General features: G+C 50.7%; 1 protein-coding gene across 7 annotated transcripts in view; it reads right to left on the bottom strand.

Annotated features, from left to right (window-relative positions):
- PTPRC (protein tyrosine phosphatase receptor type C) overlaps window positions 1-24199 on the bottom strand; it is a 94021-nt gene that overhangs the window by 44100 nt on the left and 25722 nt on the right. For 3 of the 7 annotated variants that reach the window (XM_053659573.1, XM_053659575.1, XM_053659574.1), the window contains exon 3: window positions 5395-5421. In XM_053659573.1, coding sequence (XP_053515548.1) covers window positions 5395-5421 — 27 coding nt within the window. Of the gene's footprint in view, window positions 1-1143; window positions 1282-1926; window positions 2113-5394; window positions 5422-24199 lie in introns of all 7 variants that reach the window. The other 4 variants (XM_053659572.1, XM_053659569.1, XM_053659570.1 and 1 more) reach the window with 3 other exon arrangements.

Below are 24199 nucleotides of genomic sequence, written 5' to 3'. Positions count from 1 at the left end.
CCATGCCACTTGGAGTCCCCTCCCCAAGCCCCCAAACACCTCGTTTCATCTGCCAGCTGCCGTCCCTCATGCAGGGAACCTCCAGGAGGGCGTGGGAGCAGCGTTTTCAATTTAATTGGGCTAATTCACTCTAATAGGTTTTGATGAGTGGCATTAGCTACTGGAAGGACTCCCTGGTCAGGGCAGAGCGGACAGACTGTGTGACCACCCGACCTGTCCCCTCTGGTCCTTTTCCAGCTCCTTCCCTACCACAATTTCCAGATTGGCCCATTCGCTAAAAGCTCCAGATTTTTTTTCTTACTGCAGCTGCCAGGGAAACAGCACTGAGGCAGGGCAGTGGGAACAGCTCTTTTCCCGGCTGTAAAATTTGCAGGTCGTCTGGGATGAGGCTTTATGCAGAGGGAGCATGTTGACCACTTCCGAAGAGCCATCGTTCTCTTGGACACGCGTCACTCCCTCCAGTTTGGTTCTGACGAGGCCCGGCTGCCCTGCGGGTGCCTTGCCCGCACCTTTGCCCTTTGGGTGCTGGGGTCCCGCTGGTGTGTGACCCGACAGGCACGTCTGCGTTTCAGGACCCAAAGGGGCACCGGGACGTGGTTCAGACACTGACTTTGGAAAGCCAAGGGAGGGACCGCATCGCCTGGTGTGTACAGACACGAAGATGCTAAGCTCAGAGCATCTCGATGTTTGTTCCCAGGGGCAGGGGAGCAGCTACCTCCTTTCACTCTCTCATCTTTACAGAAGCAATTCTATACCTCAGTGATGACAAAAGCCACCTGCTCTTCACTGTCTGGTTTTTCGGAAGGAGGTCTTTCGGTAAAGGTCTCCCTCCGAATGTGGGTCTCTACTCCTGGAAAACTCTCTTCTGTGCAGACACGTGGCCGGAATAAAGAGAAACCCAGAGACGAGCTCCGCGTAATCTCCCTCGACTCGGTTTCCCCGTGTCTCCTAATTCTGTTCCTCACCGTCTCTTCTCTGGGACGGGGGCCTCTGGGACGTGGCCCCGCAGGCTGACTATGAACCATCCATCCGTCCACCGAACAGGTGGCCCTTCACCTTCCCGTGTTTCACCCCTCACCCCATCCTGAAACGCTGGCCAGTTTTCATGCATCCGCACGTCCACACAAGTCCAACCCTGCAAACCTGCCGTGTCCTGGCCGCCGGGGGCAGGAGTGGGTGCGGGTGGGGGGGCCACGCTGGGTGCCTGAGAGCGAAGTCCGGCAGTGGGTGCCTGGGGGTCTGTGGATGGTGTCGAGGGGGGCACCGGTGCTGATGTGGCATCTAAGGTAAGAAGTGACAGTGTTTCATCAACGTGTCCCCACTGCAGACGGAAAAGTTAAACACTAGGAGGTTCCAAGGGGCCAATAGCTATGACCCTGAAATGACCCAGTCTATGAAAACACCCAGATTTCATTAATTTACCTTATTTAAAAAAAATAGTGCAAATATCTCTGGGGGAAGGACCCCGAATAACAAAGCTACATTCATAATCGTCACTGTATTTTTCTAAAAAAATGGTCTCCAATAACTTTCTGGTACGGAGAATCTGGAACACAACCAAGGAAGACTCTGCCCTGGGGCGCAGCCCAGGCGTGCAGGACTGACGGAGCGGGGGGCAGGTTCCGGCTCCAGGAACCCGAAGTGAACAGGGACCAGAGGCAGCGCAGCCCGGGGAGCCCCTACCTGCCTCCTGGATCGTGCCTGTGGGGGGCTCCCTCCCACCCCCACGAGGTGGGCCTTCCTGACTCTGACTGGCCACCGTTTCCTAAACACCCCGATTCCCCGCATTTTGGACACTTTAACAGAACCGCGTGCCTGGAACGGAACACGGGGTTCAGTTAAAGAAACACCGTCCTGGTAACTTTAGAACGGTCCCAACAGAAGGACAGGCCCCCGTCTCCCCGTGTCAGTGCCGCGTGCGCCGACCTGTCACGCCGGGCCCACCGGCACTGTCCTGAGGGGGCATCTCTGGGGAAGGGCCCCCGGCGCTAAGAGATGTCACGGCCTCTGGAGAGCCACTGTCCGGCTCAGAGGTGCCTGCGGGTGAGGGTGACGAGGTGCGGGCGGGTGAGCGGGCGGCTGGAGGCTGAGCGCCTTCCGGTGTGCTCTGTCCTGTGACACGCGTGGGAGACAGGAGGAGAAAGTGAATGTGTGCATCGCACCCTGGAAGCTCTCCCCCGTCCCCGTGCGGCGTCTGTAACCCGTGTCCACGCACGTTTGTGCACACACACCACCCAGATGTGGCACACCGTATTCACACGGATGTGTGCGCACGTGTGTTTGTAAATCTGTGCACGTCTGTGCCCGTGCACGCGTATAAATAGACGCCTACAGGAACAGGGATACGGTAATACAGACCCCGACCGGAAACCAGGGGCTGAGTAGCAGCTAAAGACAAAACACAGGCTGGTGGGGTTAAAACTGCTGTTCCCTGCCGTCTCGCTGGCCAAGCACTGGGTTCCCGCCTGCCCAGGGCAGTGGGGGTCAGAGGAGGAGGCACAGGGCGTGAAGCCCGTGGAAAGAAATGGGAAAAGGCTGATCCGAGAGGAAAAGAACAGAGAAAGGTGGAGCCGGACAGGGAGTGGTAGGAGGGAAAGCTCTGCAAGAGGAGAGGGTAAGAGACCGAGGCCTGCAGGCACACGAAGTTTCTTAAATAAATCAAATTCAGAGAAAGCAAGGGCTGGGTGAAAGACTAGCTGACAAAATTCACAAACAGGTGCATATACAAATGACCCAAGTCTACAGAAAAAGGTTCATTTTCGGTAACCAGGGGCGCCCCACGGAGGTCCGGGACACTCGGTGCCCTGGCTCAGGTTTTGGAGAGAAGACGGGTGTGCCACGTGGGGAGGGGACAGGCGTGTGCATGGCTGACGTGAGCACACCAGGTCCTGCAGGGCAGGCGAGCCCGAGCCACGGGGCACACGCCTTGTTTTCACGTGGGTTCCCGCTTAGCCAGTGCGTTTCCGTGTGACAGAAACAGGGAAATACACCAAAGTTGTTTTTTAAGAGACAGAAAAAGCACATTGTGATCTGTGGCTCTGGGGATTTTAGAAGTGTAAGGTTTCTAAATCTTCTGTGTGTCATATGTGTTTACTTCTATGAAGAGCGAATTTACAGTTTTCAATGTTTAATGAGCCAAAAGCAGACTGTGCCACTCGAGTATGTCAGGTGATTCAGTTGAACGAGTTTGGGTAAAAGGAAATGGACTAACTGTGGGAAGACAGAGTGGGAGAAGCCAGCAAAATGCATAGTCGTGGTAAGACAGGAAAGAATTAAGAACTGGACTAGAGAGATCATTGGACAGGAAATTTGGAATATGCAAATAGAAATGACCGCCAGAAGCCCTAGCTTCGTTCATTAATATCAAAGATAAAGTGAAATCAGGTTTTACCAGATTCAGCTAAAACCCCCCGAACTGAACTGCTAGGTGGTCCTAAAACATGGCGGACTATTCGGTGGTTCCAGAAATCCGGGGTGATAGCCCAGCTGTTGTGTGTTACTTCTCCAAGGAAACTTCCGGTTCCTCTCATCTCACATCTAATAACTCACAGACCCACTGGTGAACGTTTGCCCATCGGTACCTGCCGGCCGACACGGCGGGCGCACAGACACGTGGCTGCTTCCTGTCTCAGTGGGACACTGTACACCTAGCGTTGGTCCCCCCTCCCCAGCTCTGATCAAAAGAAAGAGAGGAAGGCGGAGAAAAGACAGCAGGAAGGGGGGGGGGGAGAAATGAGACCGGAACAGGAGGGAAGGGGGACCCTCACATCCTCTCTCATCATTGTAGAGGTGGCCAGTGATTGGTTTGCTGTTTTAGGTTACATTAACTTCATTGTTCGCAGGGTCTGAGGGATCGCTTCTGCTGGGAGAAAATGATGCCACCTTCTCCCTTTACTTCCAGACCCCAATCTCTGGTCAGACGTGAGTGACAGAGACCTGAAGGGGGGGTCACTCCAAGCACTGCGTGCCACCGCGCTGTGCCATTTGGGTGAGCATGATGGTGGAAGGTGGCCTCTAGCCAAAGAGAGTCAGTCCAGGTGGGTGGACAAAAGCTCCCTAGAAGTCCGATGTCCGTGGTGTTGACTCCCTAGTTCCTCTGGTAAGAAGTCCATTTAGGGTCAGAAAAGAGGCTTCTGTTGCCCAGTCCGCCTCACCCCTGCACCCCCACTTTGGAGGTGCTTCTGGTTACCGGGGAGAGACAGTTCTCATTTGCATTTGGGGTCCCGATTTTAACTCACCTGGGCTCATCGTTGGGAGGCTTGTGACCACAGCACCGGGGCAGAGATGACGGCAGCTCTCTCAGTGAAGGGGCGAGTCGTCCAGTACTTGAGACCTTCCCTCCCTCCCACCCACCCCCCAACTCCTCCTGCAAACCCCCCCCATTTCTACAGTCACTTGCTCTGCCGTAAAAGGTGCAGGTGCCGAGGGGCATGTGAGGGGACTAAACCCACTCCAAGGTGCTAGCGTGTCCAGGGCTCCCCCAGATGTATAAAACTTCTCTGCCACATCCCAGAAGTGTAGAGTTCCAACATCGGAACTTTTTAAGAAATAAAAGAGTGTGCTTCTTACGCGTGCCCAGGAGGGCTTCATTACTATTTGCATGGTTCTTGGGGTCCCTGGTTTGGAACGAGTTTTCAGTAATTACAGCAAGGCTTCTTTTAATAACCCAGTCCTCAGAACATTTCAAATGGGCTTTGCTGCATTGGGCATCATGAGTACTGACTGCGTCTGGACGGTCTTTTGGCTTCACTCACTTCCTTAGTTCCTGCTGCCAGCAGTACATTGTCAATAGCAGGAACATTGAAGTGGCAGAATTCATTTTTAACTAAATGCAACCTAATACTTCTCTCTTACTTTGAGTGTAACATGTATACATTTATTTTCAGCATCTATGTTGTTTAAATTTAACTTGATAGGACTACATTCAGGTGTGGCAATAGAATTTAGAAATAATTATCACAAACTATCCAAATGGTCTCAAAGCTTTCCCCTGAAGGGATATATGTTCTGCAAATAATTATGATTAAACTTCTCTCTAATCTCTTGAATAATTTCTTATTCTGTTTTTTTTAAATATGGTTTTATGATCTAAGTTGAGTTGATTTATTTGCAAAGTTAAAATGCAAAGAGACTGGAAACTTGTGTGATTTACTATAAAGTTAAAGAAAAGCTATACTTCATACACAATAGCATATATACAAATAATAATGTGTTCAGGTAGTTATCAAACTTTATATCTTATAAGCAGAAACTGTAAGGCCAAGAAAATGTTCTAGTCATGAAAGTTTGTCCTTATAGAATGATTTCATTAGGTAATATCAAAATTCTATCAACAATAAATATAAACTTTACAACAAAGAATCAAATAAGTAAAACGCAAATATTAATTCTTACCAGGAATAGTGGCAACAGTGGTATTTCCTGAAAAAACAAAACAAAAAAACAAAACAGACATCTCTTAGAAAGTTTCAAATTTCATCCGTACATATATAAGTCATATATATATATATATATATATATATATATATATATATAATTTCTGTTAGTTAACATTCAAAAAGTGACAATTTCCAGTACCTGTCACCCCAGTGAAACTACCTTCCTTCTCTCAATACTAGGTTTACAAAGCCTAAATGTGTCAGAACTATGCTATAAGTTTTCCAATTCTCATGGAAAATTAGGAAAAATAATAGGACTAAGGAGGGTTATTGGGGTTACTTTCAGGCCTGCAAAAGACTTTGGAAAGTTTTTCCAAACGCATCACTGATTTTCTAGGTAACGACTCTTTATTGAGCTACTACTATGTGCTAGACGTGACTCCAAGTTCCAGTGATGGAATATGAACAGGACAAAGCAGTTTCCTGCCCCAGATAAGCTCACGTCGCTGTGAAATGTGGACCAAAAAACTCAAAAATGCTGCGTAGTAGCTGAGACAACGGGCCAGTGACGAGGAGGCCACCGGCTGCAGGAACGCGGAGGAGAAATCTGACGGTGGATTTGGTGGCAGAGAAAGGCGGACAGTCATGTGGCTCTGTCACCAAATCCACAGACCACAGCGCTCTGTGGCTCTGATTTATTGTCCCCAATATACGTGCAGAGCATCTCTAAAAAGGAATTAGAGGCCGTCACATGTTCGTTATGGAGACGAGGAGAAGGAGACTGGGGACAGAAGGAAGCTCTGTCTTTTTTAACATCAGGACCGGGACTAGTAGCTGTGCCGAAGTGTCTCCAGCCAGCGGGGTCTTCACCAGCCCCCGTGCTCAGGGCCCCAGAGACACTGATTTCATCCCGACCGTTCACGAGCGATGCCTTCCCCAGAGAAACACACGGTGCAGCATGGCACTATTTTAATCTAAGATTTGAAGAGGAGACCAGAGTGGACAAGGCGATTTCTAGAGATTTCTCTTCTTTTAAAGACTAATTGAACAATGGTGTATTATTACACCCTTTGCTAGTGTTTTCTCTCTTAAGCCGCACAGTCACCCCAAGAAGCTTAGAGAAGTCGGGTGTCTGGCCAAGTTCGCCAGGCTAGTGTGGCCTTGCCCAGGCTTGACCCTGTGCCTGTCGGACTCTGCAGGCCACGCTCTGACCGCCCCCCCGCATCCCACCTTCCTCCTCCTCACGGTCCACGCTCTCCAGCAGACCTAGCCCTTGTTTTAGCCCATGGAGATTCGTGTTTATGAAAAAAAGCTCTGGAGCTAAGTAAAAATAATCTTAGACAGAACTGAACTTCGGACTAAATGACTTAAAGTACTAGAACAAACTGGTGTTCAGATCCAATTCTATATAGATGGCCCAGACAACCATGAGAAAATTCAGAGGGGTGTCGGTTTAATTTAGTACAAGATATGACCTTGACAGGCAAGTCAGGCTGCAGTGACATCCAACTCAGGGGCCTCCAGCTTAGCTGGGAGGGAGGGGCTCTGGTGCTGGGGACCTGAATAAGCTCCCTCCCTCCCTCCCCCCTCCGCCTGTGTCTGTCCTCACACATCTTTGCGCCTGTGGTACATTGGGGCTCATGTCTGGGTCTGGATGACTGGTTTTATCACGGCTCCACAGCCAGCATCCCTCCAGTCCTTTAATCTTTAACACAACAAAATTTAGCACCCGGGGAAGTCACCGTAACAGGGAAAGATGAACCCCACTTCCCTTCCTTCTGTGTTCACGCTCACTTTCCACAAAGGCTTCCCAAATGGCATGCACACTTTTGACACCAATCTGTCTCGGACTCTGAATCTGAATTTCCGCACGAAGTGACGGTTAGACTATATTAAAACACTGTAGCTTGTCTTCTGTTTTATTTCATTTTCCTTATGGAATAAATCGCACACAAACAGCCTTTTATCTTTTGGAAAGAAAATCCCACTGCTTCAGCATCACAGTTTGGGCTCCATGTAAAACTTAAATGGTTTGTTCTTTCTCATAGTTGCAAAATGTTTACCAGCAGATGTCTGAGCCACTGAAACACCTTTGGTTGATGTCATAAATCACAGGAGAACTATTGGGCACTTGAAAATCATGGAAGCACTCTCAAATAATTTTTTTAAATGCAAGCCATTTCCAGAGTGAAGGCAAGATCCTTAAGAAAATACTGAGGTACTAGAGCAATGGAACTTGAAGCAACATTTTCATTCAGTAAGCCGTATCCATTAGATTGCATAATCTTTTAATTTCAGTAATTTTTAAATACAAAAAATTGACTGCAAATATCAAATTAGAAACACAAATGGGTGTGGTGTAATAAAGACAAGGTCTCTCTATTTCCAAAAGTAAGAACTGAATTTTTAAACTCTTACTTTCTATAATCACACCAAACAGATTTAATAAAATAGAACACAGTAATATACTTAGTGCTTTAATATATTATCCTTTGACTTTATTATTTTGAGAAATATATACATATCTATCTATCTATCTGTCTGTCTGTCTGTCTGTCTATCCACACACATACACGCATAATTTTTCAATGTTAAGTACCTGACTTTTCATTTAGAAAAAGGTGTTTCTACAAGCATTCCAGTAGGTGGCGCCATAGCACCAAAAATCTGCCAACAGTAAGGCAGGGCTCTGACAACTCTGTAGAGAATCAACCAGTGGATTTGACCTTGTACTGTACATGGATTAATACTCAGATAATTGAGGCCTTGACCTTTGAAGCTGCGTTATTCTAAGTCCTGTATTGATCCTGAATTTACCTCTCCCAGTGTGTTTCTTTTTTTTAAATAGTTTTTTTAAAGATTTATTTATTTATTTATCTTTAGAGGGGAAGGGAAGGAGAGAGAGAGAGAGAGAGCAAACTATCAATGGATGGCTGCTTCTTGTGCACACCCTGCTGGGAACCGGCCTGCAACCCAGGCATGTGCCCTGACTGGGAATTGAACCACAGTCCTTTGGTTCACAGGCCTGCACTCAATCCACTGAGCTATATCAGCCAGGGCCAGTGTGTTCCTTTACAACTCAAAATGCTTTTGTGATTGCAATTCAGTTACCTTGAAGTTACACCCCCAGGTCCCCATCAGATTTCAGCAGAAACTCGGAATCAGTTGAGTGAAAATGACTTTTGAAAAGATGCACCTGGGCTGTAAATACCGCCTTCCCACCTTCCTCTCCCCTCCCTGTCTCGCCCCGCCGCCCCGACAAAGGATCGAAATGCCATTCCCACAGGGATTTAGACGGGACTGCTTTGACAAATCCCCCAAAAGCACAAGGTCAGAAGGGTGAAGTGAAATAGATGGAATACAAACTCTTTCTCTGTATGTCTTACGACAAATGGGAAAAGCAGATCAAGACAAAAAATAAGGGCCAGCCAAGCCACCAGATCCGCACAGTTTTCCTCGCTCAGTGAGGCTCGCGATAGTAACGCACACAGAGGTAGGTGGGCCCCAGCTCTCCTTACCCCGGGACCCTGGCGGACGGGCCACAGACGGGGAATCCAAGAACTCGTCCCCAGTGAGTGAGCACTCATGGAGCGAGCACCCCATGCAAGCGGCGAGTTCTCGTCTGCGTGTCAGAGAGCCAGGGGAACTGCCTTCCCTGCCCTCCCTCCTCCAGTTCAACCGGTAAACCCAGGAGGATGACGCCGTGAGTGGCCTCTTATCGTGTGGCAGACGGTGGGGTGCAAATTCATTGCTCACCCAGGATTCTGCATTTAATCCAGGAGTGGGCAATTATTTTTTCTCTTTTCCAGGGAATGACGAGGAGGCTAAAGAGGCTAGTGAATTGCACAGTCAACATGCCTAGGAAGTGTTAGATGTAAAAGAGTGTGCATCTACTAATAATCTTACTTTTTTTTTTTAGAAAGAGGTTTCTTTTTAGATTTTATTTATTTATCTTTAGAGGGGAAGGGAAGGAGAGAGGGAGAGAAATATCAATGTATGGTTGTCTCTCGTGAGTCCCCTGCTGGGAACTGGCCTGCAACCCAGGCATGTGCCCTGACTGGGAATCGAACTGCAATTGTGTGGTTTGCAGGCATGCGCTCAATCCACTGAGCCACACCAGCCAGGGCTCTTCTTACTCTTTTTATGTGAGCACATTGGTGTACTGTCATTACGCCCAGAATCCTATGGGTAAAGCCATTTTTGCTTCCCTGCAGAAGATCACTTCAGAGGTTTCGACACGCAGAGAACATACGATGTTAAAATACATGGATATCTAGCTGCTTTGAGAGACTCCACAGACTTAAATGCACCTCAGTGAGGCTGTGGTCTACGAGCCCACACCTCGCCACAGAATTTCAGCTTGCCTTTTTGGGGTCTTCACTCTTTTTTTTTTTTAGATTTTATTTATTTATCTTTAGAGGGGAAGGGAAGGAGAGAGGGAGAGAAACATCAATGTTTGGTTGCCTTTCGTGAGTCCCCTGCTGGGAACTGGCCTGCAACCCAGGCATGTGCCCTGACTGGGAATCGAACCGTGATCGTGTGGTTCGCAGGCCTGCGCTCAATCCACTGAGCTGCACCAGCCAGGGCTTTCACTCTTAAATACTAAGGGAATCCAAGAAACCCCAGACCAAACCCTCAGACATGACACAGGCCAAGAGGACCAGAGGAGAAACCAGGAGAAGCGGAGAGAATGCAGGAGCAGGGGCAACCCCCGAGACCAAAAGAGGCTCACGTTCTCCAAAATGAGACTGCGAGCAAGGAGTTAGGAAAAGCCGCATTTCAAGGCCAAGAACAGGAAGAAGTCCACAGGTCCTGGGTAAAATCTTGATGGGGCGGGGAGAAAAAGAAGGAGAGATGCTGCAGCAGAAAATACCACTCGAAGGTGGTGACCTATCTCCCAAGGCTGGAGTTTGCCTCTGGGAAGCGGGAGCCCAGGCCGGGAGCCTCGAGGGAGGCAGAGGACAGCTTTTTGTTACAGACGTCACTGCCGTCACTGCCCGGTGAAAGCTTCCTGCGCGCATTGGAGTGAAAATGCAAGTCAGAAAGGAAAGCCGTCAATGCTGAAAACTGAGGGTACAAGGGGGGAAGGTCCAGGGCTCTGGGGTGAAATAAAACCAGGGATTTGTTACTTTTAATACAGTAACGATATCTAGCAGCTGCCCAAAGAGTTTTCCCATGGGCCACGCCACGATCTGTTCACGTGCGAGTGCAGACATGTACATACATGTAAGTGCAGACATGCATGCAAAACTCCAAAACTAGGCACGCATTTCGATGTATTTTTATTTTTGGGCTTAAAATGTCATGGTATCCAGCGCAGCCATGTTGGGTAGCTAAACGAACAACGAAAACATCAGTGGAGACTAGAGGGCCCTTTCCAAAAGACTGACTGCTTTGCCTCATGGTCCACCTTACAACACTTATCTCTAAGGGGGGAAGAGCCACGAGGGGGCCCCTCCCTGTGTCCGGTCCCTGCTTTAGATTCACGAGTCTTCGCGTGTCCCAGAGTCGCGTTTCTCTCCGAAGCACTGCAGGAAACTTGGCCCGGAGGGAGATTCATGAAGTGTGTTCATGTGTGACAGGCCAAGGGAAATGTACACAGCTCTCCGACACCCCAAATCTCCCAGACGCGTTTGCCGCGGATTCATGTTCCTCCCCCTGGAGACGCTGGAGATGTGGTCCCGGAACCCCACGTTCCCGGGGACACGGCCTCCGGCTCTGGTTTGTATCAGTTTTGTGGTGTATTCGCACACACAGAGAAAAGAGAGAGATGGGGAGAGAGCGCACGTGGGAGAATAAAGAGCGAGGCACTGCCGACGAACACGAAATCGGGCTCCGTACTCCCCTGGCTGTGCGTCAGACTGAGGATCAGACTTCATCAGAGCGCATCCGAAGGGAGGTCCGGGCCCCACTCTGTAAAGTCCAACTCAGCACGCCCGAGTTGGGGGGGGGGGTGGTCTGGGCGCTGGTCTTTTCTTAAAGCTCCAAAGGCAAGTGGGGGCGGGGCGAAGGGGCTCGAACAATCGGCAAAGATACCCCCTTGGGCAGACTCCGTAAAACCATTTCCCGGGAGGGGTGGGTTCTCATAATGAGTCTTCTTGTTTCTTATGAAAACATCTCTTTTCATTTACCTAAACCCTGGGGTAAAGACCTAACTTAGCAAGTGTACTTTGGGCGGCAAAAACGTTTCAACGCTGTTCATCCCTTAGCAAGTGCGTGGGCTGTAGCTCTCTGCTTCCTCTGGGCTGGGGGGTCGATTCACAGCCAGGGGAGCACAGGCGTCAGGGGTGAACGGTCTGGTCAGTGCTCCCGGTGCCGTGCCTGACGCTGGCTGTCTCGGAACCTGCTGCTGTGTGGGTGGCACTGTGCTGATTTTCCGTGTGGCTCTATCTAATCCTTACAGAGACCCTACGAAGTGGACAGCATTATCCTCTTGTACAGATGAAGGCTCGAGAGCAAATGCATCTGAGCAAGACTCCAGAGCTCATGGTAAAAAGATCCTGATTTCAGAGAGGCTGATCCGTCCCTGCAAAGCCCCAGGTGACACTGAGCTGTCAGAGAGCTGGGAATGAGTGACAGGTCACGTAAGAGCCATCAAAGTGGCCGTCGGAGGAAGTCACACATTAACATTTATCTTTTAAAAGTGTGAATTGCTGAACAATGACTATAAATCAGCTAGAGTCTTATTGTTTAAGGGGGGAAAAGCTGGGGGAGGTGTCACGTGAACAGGCCCCAGACAACCATGGTATGAACCTGGCCTTCAGAAGTCTTACCCAAACCCTGCAGGAGGGAGAAATCGAAAGTGCTTGAAAATGGTTCACTCTTGTGCAAACAGCAAAAAGCTTGTATCTTGTCGAAGAGGTGGCGTGAGGAAGTGAATGGGTGAAGCGGAGTCCAGGGTGGGGAAGAAGCGGCGGCTGGAGGGAGAGCGAGGGGGGCGCCTTTGCATGGTCCTGCAGCCGGTTACTCAGTGCACTGTTCACAGAAACTTCTCCCAGGGACCCGGGAGGGACGTCCGGGTGATGCTCTGTGCGTGCGTGTGCGCGTGCGTGTGCGTGAACTAAGTACAAGGCAATAAGCACTAAGCAGACAATAGACGCTGGGTTACAGGACGTCCAGCTAACCAACGAGAGTCCCATAAAACGTCCCAGAGGCCGGGAATCCGGCTGACTTCTGCTCACTTCCCCTTGATGACGACGACAACTCTGCACACAAACTCCTGTTTACCCCGGGCGGCGTTCCGGGAACCCAGGCCCCGAGGCAGACCTGCAGTGTGAAGCAGATGACTTTGACCCTGGCGTTCCCACCGGGCTGCTGGGTGCACCGTGCACAGCTCCGAGCGCTGCACGGGCTCCGGGGCCTGTGGTTTCTCCTCCGCCCCGAGCTTCCGCGTTTCTGCTGCCGGGTCTTTATAGCAAAGGAAGAGGCGTGGCCCCTGCGGTTGAGCTCAACACCGCTTCCCAGTGGTGCAACTCGTTGCCTTGGCACCAGCTGAACCAGCCCTGTTGGGGGTGTGCAGGGGGGGGGAAGCCCCCGTTTCTCCAGGTTAGGTCCACGCTGTCTGATGAGACACTGAACAGCTGCCCCCCCAAATGCATTTCAAAGATAAGGTTGATTAGGTTGAGGAGGATTCGCTTTGCTTCAGAAACAGCTCCTTTCGAAAAACCCTTGGCCAAAGGATTTTCAGGAGGAAAAAAAAAAAAAGCGAAAGCCAGTCTCATCTTCAGCAGCACAAGTAGCCCTCCCTTGGCCAACAGGGACATGGGATGGATTAATTACACAATGAAACTTGGAGAAAATAGACCACAAAGGAAAAGGCAGAGCAAGCGTGCTCACTCTGAAATGGGATCCTCGTTCTAGGTCCTCAGGACTGTCCGATGGCCAGGCCGCCGAGGTGGAGACACCTCGTGTTTGGAAATGAGCCACAGCGACACATGCGACCAGCCACAGCACCTTCTCCGGCCCTGCACAAATCTTCTGTGTGTTTCCGTTGTGTTTTTGCCTTTCTTGAAATAATAAAGCATAATATGCTGGAAGTGTTGCTTATTTTCTTTTATCTTCAGTGTTAAAGTGGCCGCACACAAATCTACCAGTTTTGATAAGCTTTTTTCAAATGCCTGCTGGCGTGACAGGTGTCACAGTACAGTCTAACACACATGTTCTGACTGAAGTGAAAGACAACTAAGCACCACTAGAGTCTTTCTATGGAAAAAAGCAAAGGGACTTTTTGGCAACCCAGTAAAATGGCAATAACTCAGTCCTGGGTCTACCAGATGCCCAGGCCTCTGCGTCTCCTACTAATCCCGTGGCGCCCCCTTCTGGGAGTAGAGGACACATTTCACATCATTCTCGCGAGCTTAGGCACGTGGTCCTGGATACCCAGCATCTGAAGCCTGTGTTTCTTTCCCTTTACATGGCCTCTGCCCTCGTCTAAGTTCTGATCACGTCCCCCTCTCACCGCCTTTCCCTCCGGGTTCTAAAGGACAGCCTCCCCCCCACCTGCAGCCTGCGTGCCAGACTCCGCTCCTCAGCCCACCTGAAGGTGGGTCATTTCTTTCCCATGAAGGTTTTTGGTGGAAGGCTCCGACATCTTTGCTAGTGTTATTGAAAGCCCTCCACAATCCACCCCAACCCGCCTTTCCAGTAACATTAGCCACATGCTTAAGGGAAATCGCTCATTTCAAATTCAGTCCCGACATCTCTACGGTGACCCAGGAAGGTTTCCGAGTGTGTCCTCTCTCCCCTTTTCCCTCCGACATTATTCTACATCTCTCCTCCCACTGACGACCCTGGATGACAGTCATCCACCAGGTTTTGTTCAACTGCCAACGGCATGACCATCTTCCTGCTGTCCCCTGGCTACCAGGGCATTCAGGCTTTTAGAATAAGAGCCGTGACCCCTGCAGACAGGGCACATCAGGTCGGTCGGCTTATTTACTCAATAATCAGTTCCCCCCTTTTTATTTTAATTTTTTCATTTAATTGTTGTTCAAGTACAGTTTTCTGTCTTTTACTCCCATCCCAGCTCACCCCCCAGTGCTCCTCACCTCCCTCCCATTTCCACCCCCTTAGTTGTCGTCCATGTGTCCTTTATACTAGTTCCTGTAAATGCTTCTCCCTTCCCCCTGAAATTCCCTCCGCTCTCCCCTCTGGTCACTGTCCGCCTGGTCTGTATTTCAGTGTCTCAGTTCCTTTTTTATATGGGGGGGGTGTCCCAGTTAAGGCCACAGACTTTGGAAACAGCCTGCAGGGGCCTGGACTGCCACTCTGCCACTGTAGCTGTGTGTCCTTGGAAGAGTGACTTACCCTCTCTGAACATCAATTCCTTTTCAGTGAATCCAGGCTGTCTACCCAGAGGGCTGTTCTGGACATTAAGTAGGACAGTGTCTGTGGAGCACTTTGCAAATCAGCGCTAAGAACTGCCTGTCCGGGAACCCGGTGGATGGCAGTAAACACGTCACCCACCAAGGTGACATTGCCTCGGGAACTCTGCTTCTGAAGGGCACCGGTGGTCCAGTGGCCCTTGTACCCTCAGCGAGGCTGGTTGGTGGAAGATAAAGAAATCTCTGGGGCCTCGGTCCTAATGTCTGTGCCTGTGGTCGCACGGCAACAAAACTTTGAGCAATGTTCTTTTGAAACTCACTGTAAGACAGGGCATGTGCAAGTTCTCATTTCCTAGGGTGGCATTGCATTTCCTGTTGACACGCTCGCTGCGTTCACACTTTCCCGCGTGTCTATAGTCACGTCGTTTGCAAGAAACAGCCTGAAGCAAAGCCACAGCCCGCAGGGGCTGGGCTCAGCCGCCCGGGCCCTCCTGCAGGTCGGATGACACCTGTGTGTGTTTGAGGCGTGGACGGGTCCGTCCTGCTGCTGTTCCTCTGGGGTGACCTGAGGGGCTGACGCAGAGGGTTTCCCAAGCCGCGGAGCCCCAGACTGTTCGTCACCGTTAACCCCTCCGCCTGGCCTGCCTGTGGCCATCGGTGGCGGAAACCTCACACGGAGTTCGGGGGTCCAGTGAGAATTAAAACTACCTGGCAAGGTCCTCAAGGCTGAGTCCTCTATTCATTTCGCCGGCACACAGAATCTCATTTAATGTTTCATTACGAGTTAGATATGAGTCCCCAGGCCCATCTGTCACGGATTCAAGACTCTTGGGTAGACTTTCTACTCCCCCAATGTGTGCTGGGCAAGGAGAGGAAGCGAGTGCCCTTCCCAGATTCTGGGGTTCAGGGGTCCCCTCTGCTCAAACGTGCTGCCCCATTTGATGCTGGAGTTTATCACGTTCCTTTCACACGTCCTCTGGTCCCTGGGAGGGACTTGAAGAAACCTTATCAGGAGCAAGGCTTACAATCGAGATTCCAGCCCTCACAAACACACAACTTTTCAGTGACCTACTGTCTGTGAGTCTATCTCTGTGCCCACAGCAGTGACCACTGCCTCCCTGGGGTCCAAGTCCCAGGCCTCCTTGCAGACAAGGCCAAGTGTCGTATGGTCTGGAGGGCGAGCTTCCGGCCCACCATCCGGAAGCCTGCGCAGAAGCCCCTCGCCGACTGATGGAGACCTACCATCTGGTTCAAGACCAGGTTTCCCCAGCTGGCTGGAGCAAGGCACGGCCTGTCCCGCCATGTATTCAGTTTAGGGGCCCTCCTTGTTCACGGGCCAAGGGATTCCCAAACATCAGAGAGCACCACAGGCTTCCGATAAACCTAAGCTACAGTGGTCCCCCTTGGGAACCATCAGCTGCGGCTGATGACATTACTTAAACACAGTGACAACAGTCCAAGTCCTTCGGCCACATTTGGAGAAGGAGCAGGTAGAGGCCTCGATACTGATAAAATTGCTCATTGCTGGTCCATCACGCGAACCATCCCTTTGACTTACTTTGAACCTTCAGGGGCAGACTCAGTGTGGGGCTGTCTCAGTCTACAGCAGCAGCCGCAGCCTCCGGTTCGGGGGCAGGCCTTGATTTTGGTTTGGGGACGGGACGACTATTCTCATAGGGGCACAGCTCTGGAATAGGCCCTTCCTGTTCTCCAGTTACCCTGTTAAATGAAATCAGCAGTGACCACGGAAACGGCACCCCTTCGACGGCAGGAATGCAGCCGCTGGCCCGATGAATAAAGGTCGAAGCTAAGGAAGGGGGGGCCTGGCTTCCTGTGGCAGCGGGAAAACCTGTCCGAGAGAAATGGTCCCGAGTCTCCTAATTACGGACTCATTCACGTGCGTCCGCAGTGCACACCTAATTCACAGACACAGAAGAATATTCCTTATCTCTATAAGTGCCAGCTGCTTTTGTGGCTGGGACGCAGACCTGAAGCAGGACATGATCAGCTGCAGACGGACAGTAGTGGGTGGGGAGTCTCTATAAGGCGACCTGTGACCCCGAGTATCTGTGGAGGGGACTGTATCCATGACGTCCCAGGTAGGAGGGGAGGAAGCACTGGGGTCCCTGTAGCACCGAGCAGAAAAGACATAATTAACGGCCTCTGATCTCCGAGTGGCGGTGTCACCGTGAAAATATGTGACAGTCTGTTTGTGACCATGTGGTAAATTTCTCAGTCCTCAAACAACCATGAGTTGGTTTTAATAATAAAACTCCCCCCCAAGTACTTATGATTCGCATCTGTGTTCGAGGAAGGGCACCTGAATTCGATGGGTACATCAGACACGCCCCACTTTGAAGACATTCTACGTACAAAATGCTGGCCAGTCCCTCCCTGGAGTGTCCTGACCGGGAAGCACAAGGGGAGACAGAAAACCTGTCACAGGTCCGAGGGGACCAAGGACACATGATGACCGAGTCCCACGTGGGAGCCCGGAGCAAGCCCTGCCACAGAGAGTGACCGCTGGAGGACAAGCCGATGACACCCCAGCGATCCTGTCCCAATGCTGACGGACACAAGTGGTGACACTGATGTCCACTGCAGGGGACGCTGAGGGGAGCGGGATGGAGAGTGTCCTGACGACGTCTCTGTCGGCCTGAGATTATTCCAAATTAAAGGCCGTTTTTAAAACGTGCGTATTTGTAGTTCAGAGAGGATGCAGGAACTTCCCGTTCACTTTCATTCCCTCAGAGAGCGTTTCCCTGCTCACCACCGGGGCGGCGATGAGAACGGGCTCCTTCCTCTCTCCGCAGAGCCGGCCCAGGCTGGAACCGTGGGGCCACGCCTCTCTGGTGGGAAGGACCCAGACGAGGTCTTCTCATGCTTTTAAAACCAGGTCGCTACTCCTTTCTCACCCACTAAATAGCTTTAAACCCCTAGGACGCAGGAGACGGCGTGTCCAACGTGATGGAGACCCAATCCGCGCCCTCAGTGAATCGCACAGGCCCCGCCATGACGGTGATGGGCGCACGGTACTATCTGTGGGTCTGTGTGCATCTAGGAGGTTCTGTGGCCATGGGGACCAGGTGAGGGACGCCTGGTCACCCTCCCGATGCGGCAGAAGTCATCGTCCTGATTGGGCAGAGGGCTGTTTCAATACTTTCCTTCCCGAAGGGAGCTGAGCTACAGGGGAGGCAGGCCCTGGGCTATGGAGTCAGAGAAAGCGAGCCCCACCCATTATGGAAAATAATGGAAGAATTCCCGAAAAGAGGGACATCTGAGTCTACCAGGACACCGAGGGTCAGGCAGGAGGACGAGCCTGGCAGACAGGGCACAGGGTGGCCCAGAGCTGAGGACCTGGGGAAGTCACTTCCGTGGCTGACATGCCAGTGCCAGGTCAGTGGGGGGGAGGGTTTCTGGCTCCGGCGACTGCGTGGAGGCCGATGGGATTCCAGGTGTGAGCACCAGGCTGGCGCAGGGAGGGCAGCGGGAGCCCAGCGTTGGCGGTGCTGGGTGGCAGGGGGTGGCAGACGCCAGGGGGTGTCCAGGGTGCGGCTGGACAAGGATGGGGAAGAGATGTAGGAGTCGCCAACTCAGAGAAGACGAGCTGAGCAATGGGGTGAGGGACGCCCCCTTCCCCTGAAAGAGTCAACAGGGACATGGGAGGGGCCGGCAGAGAGAGAGAAGCCAGAACCAGGACTGAGATCAGCACCGCAACCCCGAGAAGGCAGTTCCGGGTGTCACAACAACGCGGGCAGGAGAGGCTCTCGATGGGGGCGGGGGGAAGTTGTCAGTAAGGTCAAGTGTCCCCAAGGCATGAAGAAGAGGAGGGAGGAGCTCAGGTTTGGCCTGCTGGGCTGAGGTGTTTGGAAACTGGGGAGCAGTGTCAGGGATCCTGGGGTGTTTACGCAGGAAGTCTCAGGGGCTTCTGGGAGAAGAAGCTGGAGAGCAGGAGGCCAAGAGGCAAATGCAAAGTGAGAAAACGTAGATTCTGAGGTTGCAAAACGGTATTTTAAAGTCTGTGGAGAGGAAGACAGAGCTGGCGAAGCTACCAGACACACTTGGAATGGAGAGAAGATGTTTATTTATTTAATCATACTTGTCATTAAAACCTCGTCCCTCAAAGTGTGCTTTGACGATAATATATAAATTCTTTGGAATCTAAGGAAAGAAAGCTCTAGGTTTAAAAAAAACCATAATGTAAATATTTCTGGAGTTGATTGTCTATGAAATCCATCAGAAAAATTCTCAAGCTTTTTTATAAGTCTTTGTTCTCTTTTAATTACTGGATGTACCCAAAGCTATCTTGGGCTCCTTTCTCTGCATTTCGGTATTTCTTTTTATTACCAATACTTTGTCCCCCAAATGATCAGGTTTCATATTTAGAAAGTTGGATATAATTTTTTAATGTCTAATGGGACCATATAACTACTGTATAATAAATTATTATGAAAATGTGGCCACGGAGAGTTTGGTTTCTAGTGTCTTTCCTTAATAATGCTAAGAAGAATTGACAATAGAAACACTGGAAGTCGGTATTTAAGGCTCAGAGTCATGTGGGCCCCTCCCGCGTGAGGCCGGGGCCTGTGCCACTTGTGACCTAATTTGCATGTGCTGAATGCAGCCCACAGGTGTCATGTCTTTATCACTATCAAAACTCCTAAGACCCATAAAAAATGGATTCAAATCAGAAGTTAATAATACCTTGAGGCTTCATTCAGCATAAGAAATAGCATTGGTTCTGAATTAAGACACAATGGAAGACAATGCAAGAGGAACACAGTTTTTCTTTCCTGAGATCCTCTGAGAGATGCCAATGAAATATCTGATTTAAATTCTTTCCCTTAGCAAATGCAGTTTTCAGGACAAAAAGTGGAGAAGAGGATGGTACAGTTTGGAAATATTGATTCTGTTTATCCACCGGAATGGACAGCTCAGATACTAGGTCATTCTCAGTTGAGTTAAAATGCCACCTGATTGGTAAAAATTTCCCAACTATATCCCTTTGTACAAGAAATGGGTTTTTCGTTTGCTTGGGGGAGAGAAGGGGTTGGGAAGTGGATTAGACCCCGCCCCTGCTTCTAACAGAACACCAAGTCCGGGCCTGACCGGACCCTCGGTGTCCGACCTGTAGCATTCAGCAGTGGCATGTTTAGCCAAGGTCCGAAGGTGGTATGAAAATCGTGTGGAGACTTTAAAATGAAGCAAAATATTTTTAAAGGAATATTTAACTTTTAAATCTCATGGCATAATTTCTTTGAAGCCAGACAGTTTGTCATTTATAATTTAAGAAAAATCTTGATCGAACCATCCAACTACCTTGTCAGTTCTTGCATTAACAAAGGCATTAGGTAGATGTTCTGAGTCACCGAATTACTTCTCGGCCAATCAGAAGAGTTGGTATCTTTTCCCAAGCACACCAATCGCTTCTAGTTAGTGTAGAAATAAGTGTGGGACCTTCTGTCCAGAAACACACACATACCCACAAACAGAATCTTCATCTGTGAAACAGCAATTCCCGAACAGTCGGCTGACTGTCCTATTCAAGAGTGAAGGTTTGTGAAGGTTTTCTCAAAAATCTAGTTTCAGGAGCTCACAGCAGATGAGGTGGTGGGCGGGGTCCAGGAAGTGCCCGCGAGGAGTCTGAACACAGCAAAGGGAAGTACTGGGGTTCAGGTGGGCGGGTGCGGCCCCCGAAGAGCTGACTGGCAGCCAGCCAGCGGCCACCCTGAGCAAGACCAGACACAGCCTCGCAGGGGGACTCGGGGCCAGAAAGAACAACATGATACCTCAGTCATTTCCAAACATAGTCTAAAATCCACCTCCACTGGAGTTCCGCAAACAAGTTTGATCCCTTTTTGTGGTTACTCTGCAACCATTTAGCTACCTCTCTGTCATTTTCGCCCAATGTGTTAGTTGTGGGCATACAAGTTGCTCCTTTGAAACGAGTGCCATTAGGCTGAATCACATAAAATGGTGACTTTTCTATCAGTTTCGCACGTCCCAGCCTTTATGTCCCATGTCACCTACTGTGCACGAGAAAACGCCTTCTAGCTCAATGCAGTGTAGCCCCCGGGGGGGTCTTCTGCTTACAGTACAGGCTTTTGTTGAAATCTCTCACGTCACTGAAATATATGTCACTGTTCACCAACGGAGTCTAGTTCTTCTGCAGAGAGAAATGCATCCCCCCGTTCTGAAAAACACACACCTCTTCTGACGCCTCCTGAAGCCCAAAATCCTTCTGACCCCTGTTGACCTCTTCCTCTAGAACCTTCTTTCCTCTCTGTCTTCTCTGCTGCTTGCCTTTTGCTCTTACGCAACCTCCTCACCTCATCTGAAAAGTTTCTGAATTCCTCCTGAGCGCTTTTCAGCGGCGGCTGCATTTTCTCTCTTCCTCTTTTAAATTTCCTGACCCAGAACCCCCAACAGCCTTATCACCCATTCCCACCGTGACCTTGATCATTTGTCTTTCCTCCCAGCCACGCAGTTAGAACTATTCTCCTTATTTGGTGCTTCCTCGCCAAAAACGAGGGCCTTTCTGTCACTCCCCAGACCCCTTACTTCCTTTTTCTGAGTCTCGTTTGCTCTTAGTAATGGTAAAGAAGGTGCCAGCCAAACTCGAGGCCTCCGCAGAAGTGCGGGTTCACTCCTCACGTGCTGCCTCCTGCTCCCTCTTTGTGTTACTTCCTCCCCTCCCTCCTCCCCCTCACTAACTGCTGGGTGGTCTCTCCCACCCTGGGTCAGATGACGTTACTTCTACTACCACGTCACTCGGTGCGTGTGTTTATATAAAGTGGATCGCGCTGTGTTTTTCCCCTTTGCTCTGAGTACCTGGGATGCTCTTCCCACAGATTCCCATGTGGCAGCCTCACCGCCTCTGATCTTGGTCCAGTGTTTTTCCCTGGAACGCCATCCCGACCCCTTGATCCATCACTGTCCCCGGGCTCTGACCCCACGTTGGAACTACGCCTTCCGCGTTCAGGGTCAGTGACCCGCTAAAGTCCTGTGTGATCGATCGTCTGACATCCCTCGTTTACTCCGCAGACACCCAGGCTCCCTCACACTCCCCTGTGTGTCTTTATTCCCCTGTTTTCTCACTCTGTGGCCTGCCCCGAATGTCTGCGACCCAGAGGCCGTGTATCTGAATCTGAAGATTTGAGCTCCAGCAATGATCTATTTCTCCGCACGGTCCAGCTTTCATCAATATGCTTTTTCCTATGCTTCTGTGGCGTGGTGTGAATTGCTGGTTTCTTACATGGGTATGTGTCTTGCTCCACAAATAGAGAAGACACATTTGTAGGGCAGGGACCCCGCTTTTTCTTTTCGGGGCTCTTCCCAGTGTGGAGCTCATGGGTCGGCAGTCAGTAAGGATTTAATGGCGGCTAGAATGTGAGAACCAGTGAATGAATGAATGAGTGCATGACCATGAATGTTGAATGGCCCTGCCCTTTGTAGTCCATCAACAATGCCACCATGACAACACCTTGGCTTCCCAGACTCATTTGGCCACAGAAGTTGGCTTCTTCCATCACCGCTTCTTGGGAGACAGAATCATTCCCCTCTGAGGCAAGCTTCCTGCTTTCTCTGGATCTTCGTACATCGGGAAGCTTGTCAGATAAAACAACCTCACACAGATTCAATCCCATGAAGTGACGACCAGCTGCAGCGACTAGCAGACACAATAAATACTCAGAAGCTTCCTGTAATCCCATTAATCCTTGTCTAACTTTCCAAGAGAGGCTGGAGAGCTAGAATAATTTTGTTCTCAGAGCCTCCCCCCGACTCCCTAAAGCTGTGAGTGGGCCCCAGGATATATTTCTGGCCAACAAGCATAGACAAGGTCTGTGTGGAACGTTCCATCTCAAATGAGAAAGGTCACAAGGAAAAGCAATCTCCTGCCACTTAGCCCTTCCTTTTCTTATTGCTGGATGACAGATGAAAGAAGTGGGCACACAGTAGCCACTAAGAGACATGAGACACCAAGGGTGACCACAGCCAGAGACCAGGACAGGAGAAGACTCATGGAAGAGGCCGTGCTGCCGATGGCAACCCTGTGCCCCCGAGTTCCTCCAGGGCTCCAGTGTGCTGCTGCTCTCGATGCGAGCAACTAGGAATCACGTTCAACTTTGTTTGCTGATTGACTACGAGGCTGGCTGACACAGGGACCTCACAGGGGGATTCCTGAAGTTTGTCATCATTTATATTCAACCAAGAGTATCTGTAACTCAGAAAGACAAACGAAGAGGAATCTGCCACTTAAAACACTCTATCTATGCTCGAAGCATCGGGGTCTACCTTAGAGCTAGTGCTTTGAGTACTTTGCTCCCGGAATATCTTTGCCCTTGACTTCTGTGTCTGGTCCGACTAAGGCTGGGCTGTGCTCTGCTCACCACCACCTCGGCTCCGACCCTCTGCCTGTGGAGAAGCCGCTCAGTTTAGGGGTGAACGGGCCCCAGGGTTCCACAAATGCTTCACTTATTTCCATTTCTTTGTAAGACAGGCCAGTCTTACAAATAGTTTCCAAAACAAATGGCCCCGACAAGATCCGTTAAATCCAGAGGATTCATTTCGGGGCCACTGGGATCACCAGAAAGGTGGTCCCTTGCCCCTGGCCCCCCTCTGCTGTGCAGGTAAAGAAACGCCCTATTCCAGACAAACACGCTTGCCGGCCACACTGCCACAGCTCGCCTCGCCTCTTTAGATGGGGGCGTTGAATGAGCTGCCCTTTGAAGGCAGGGCTACGCCCACCCCGACAGAGACCGCACACATGGAGCCTTCTTCCAGGACAAGATCCACACTCCTCCACAGTCTCATTTTATCCTTCAGGCTCCGATCAGATTTATTTTCTAACCCTTCAGCACTTGGCCAACTATGCCCCAGGTCTGTGCCAGGGTCCCTAGTGCCAGGCACTGCTCTGAGCGTGCAGGAAGGTTTCTGTTCTGTTTAGCAGTTAGAGGGTGAGGAAGCCAGAGGAATGTGAACTGGGTTCCAAGTTGATCTCTTTTTGGAGACACGTATGAGCTGGGGGAGGTCAGGATGAGATACGGTCCTAGACATTGCACTGCCTCAAGGCAGGACCCCGGCTCGGGCCGCCGCAGGGGTCTGTCTTCATGGCAGGTAGTCCCCCTGTGCCGTGGCGTGGGCTGCAGCCTGCTCCCACTCCTCGCACGCCCCAGTTGACCCCTTTGATCCATTCTGATGTCAAAACACGCTCGTCCAAACCATAGTGAACGACGAAATGCATTGCCTTGCACTGGCTCTGCCCCTCTGCAGCCTCGTAAGATCCTCTCCAAACTGGGGGGCCTGCATTTCTCATGAAAGGCCCCGGAACAGCCACCTGGAGGGGATCCAGGGAGCGGTTCTCTCTCTGGTCTTGTCATAACCCGCGATCGCGGGGCATCCCAAAGCCCAAAGCAAAGTGCTGACCAAGCCTTTGCTCAGCGCTGGGAGCCGTGAGGGACACACAGGTAGGTGGGAGCGCGTCCTCGACCCCAGTGC

Source organism: Artibeus jamaicensis, unplaced genomic scaffold (assembly GCF_021234435.1).
Source record: "Artibeus jamaicensis isolate MK-2021 breed Jamaican fruit bat unplaced genomic scaffold, CSHL_Jam_final scaffold_754, whole genome shotgun sequence".
NCBI classification, from domain to species: domain Eukaryota; kingdom Metazoa; phylum Chordata; class Mammalia; order Chiroptera; family Phyllostomidae; genus Artibeus; species Artibeus jamaicensis.
Note: the sequence above shows the minus strand (reverse complement) of the source record. Positions and strands in the feature narration are given on the sequence as shown.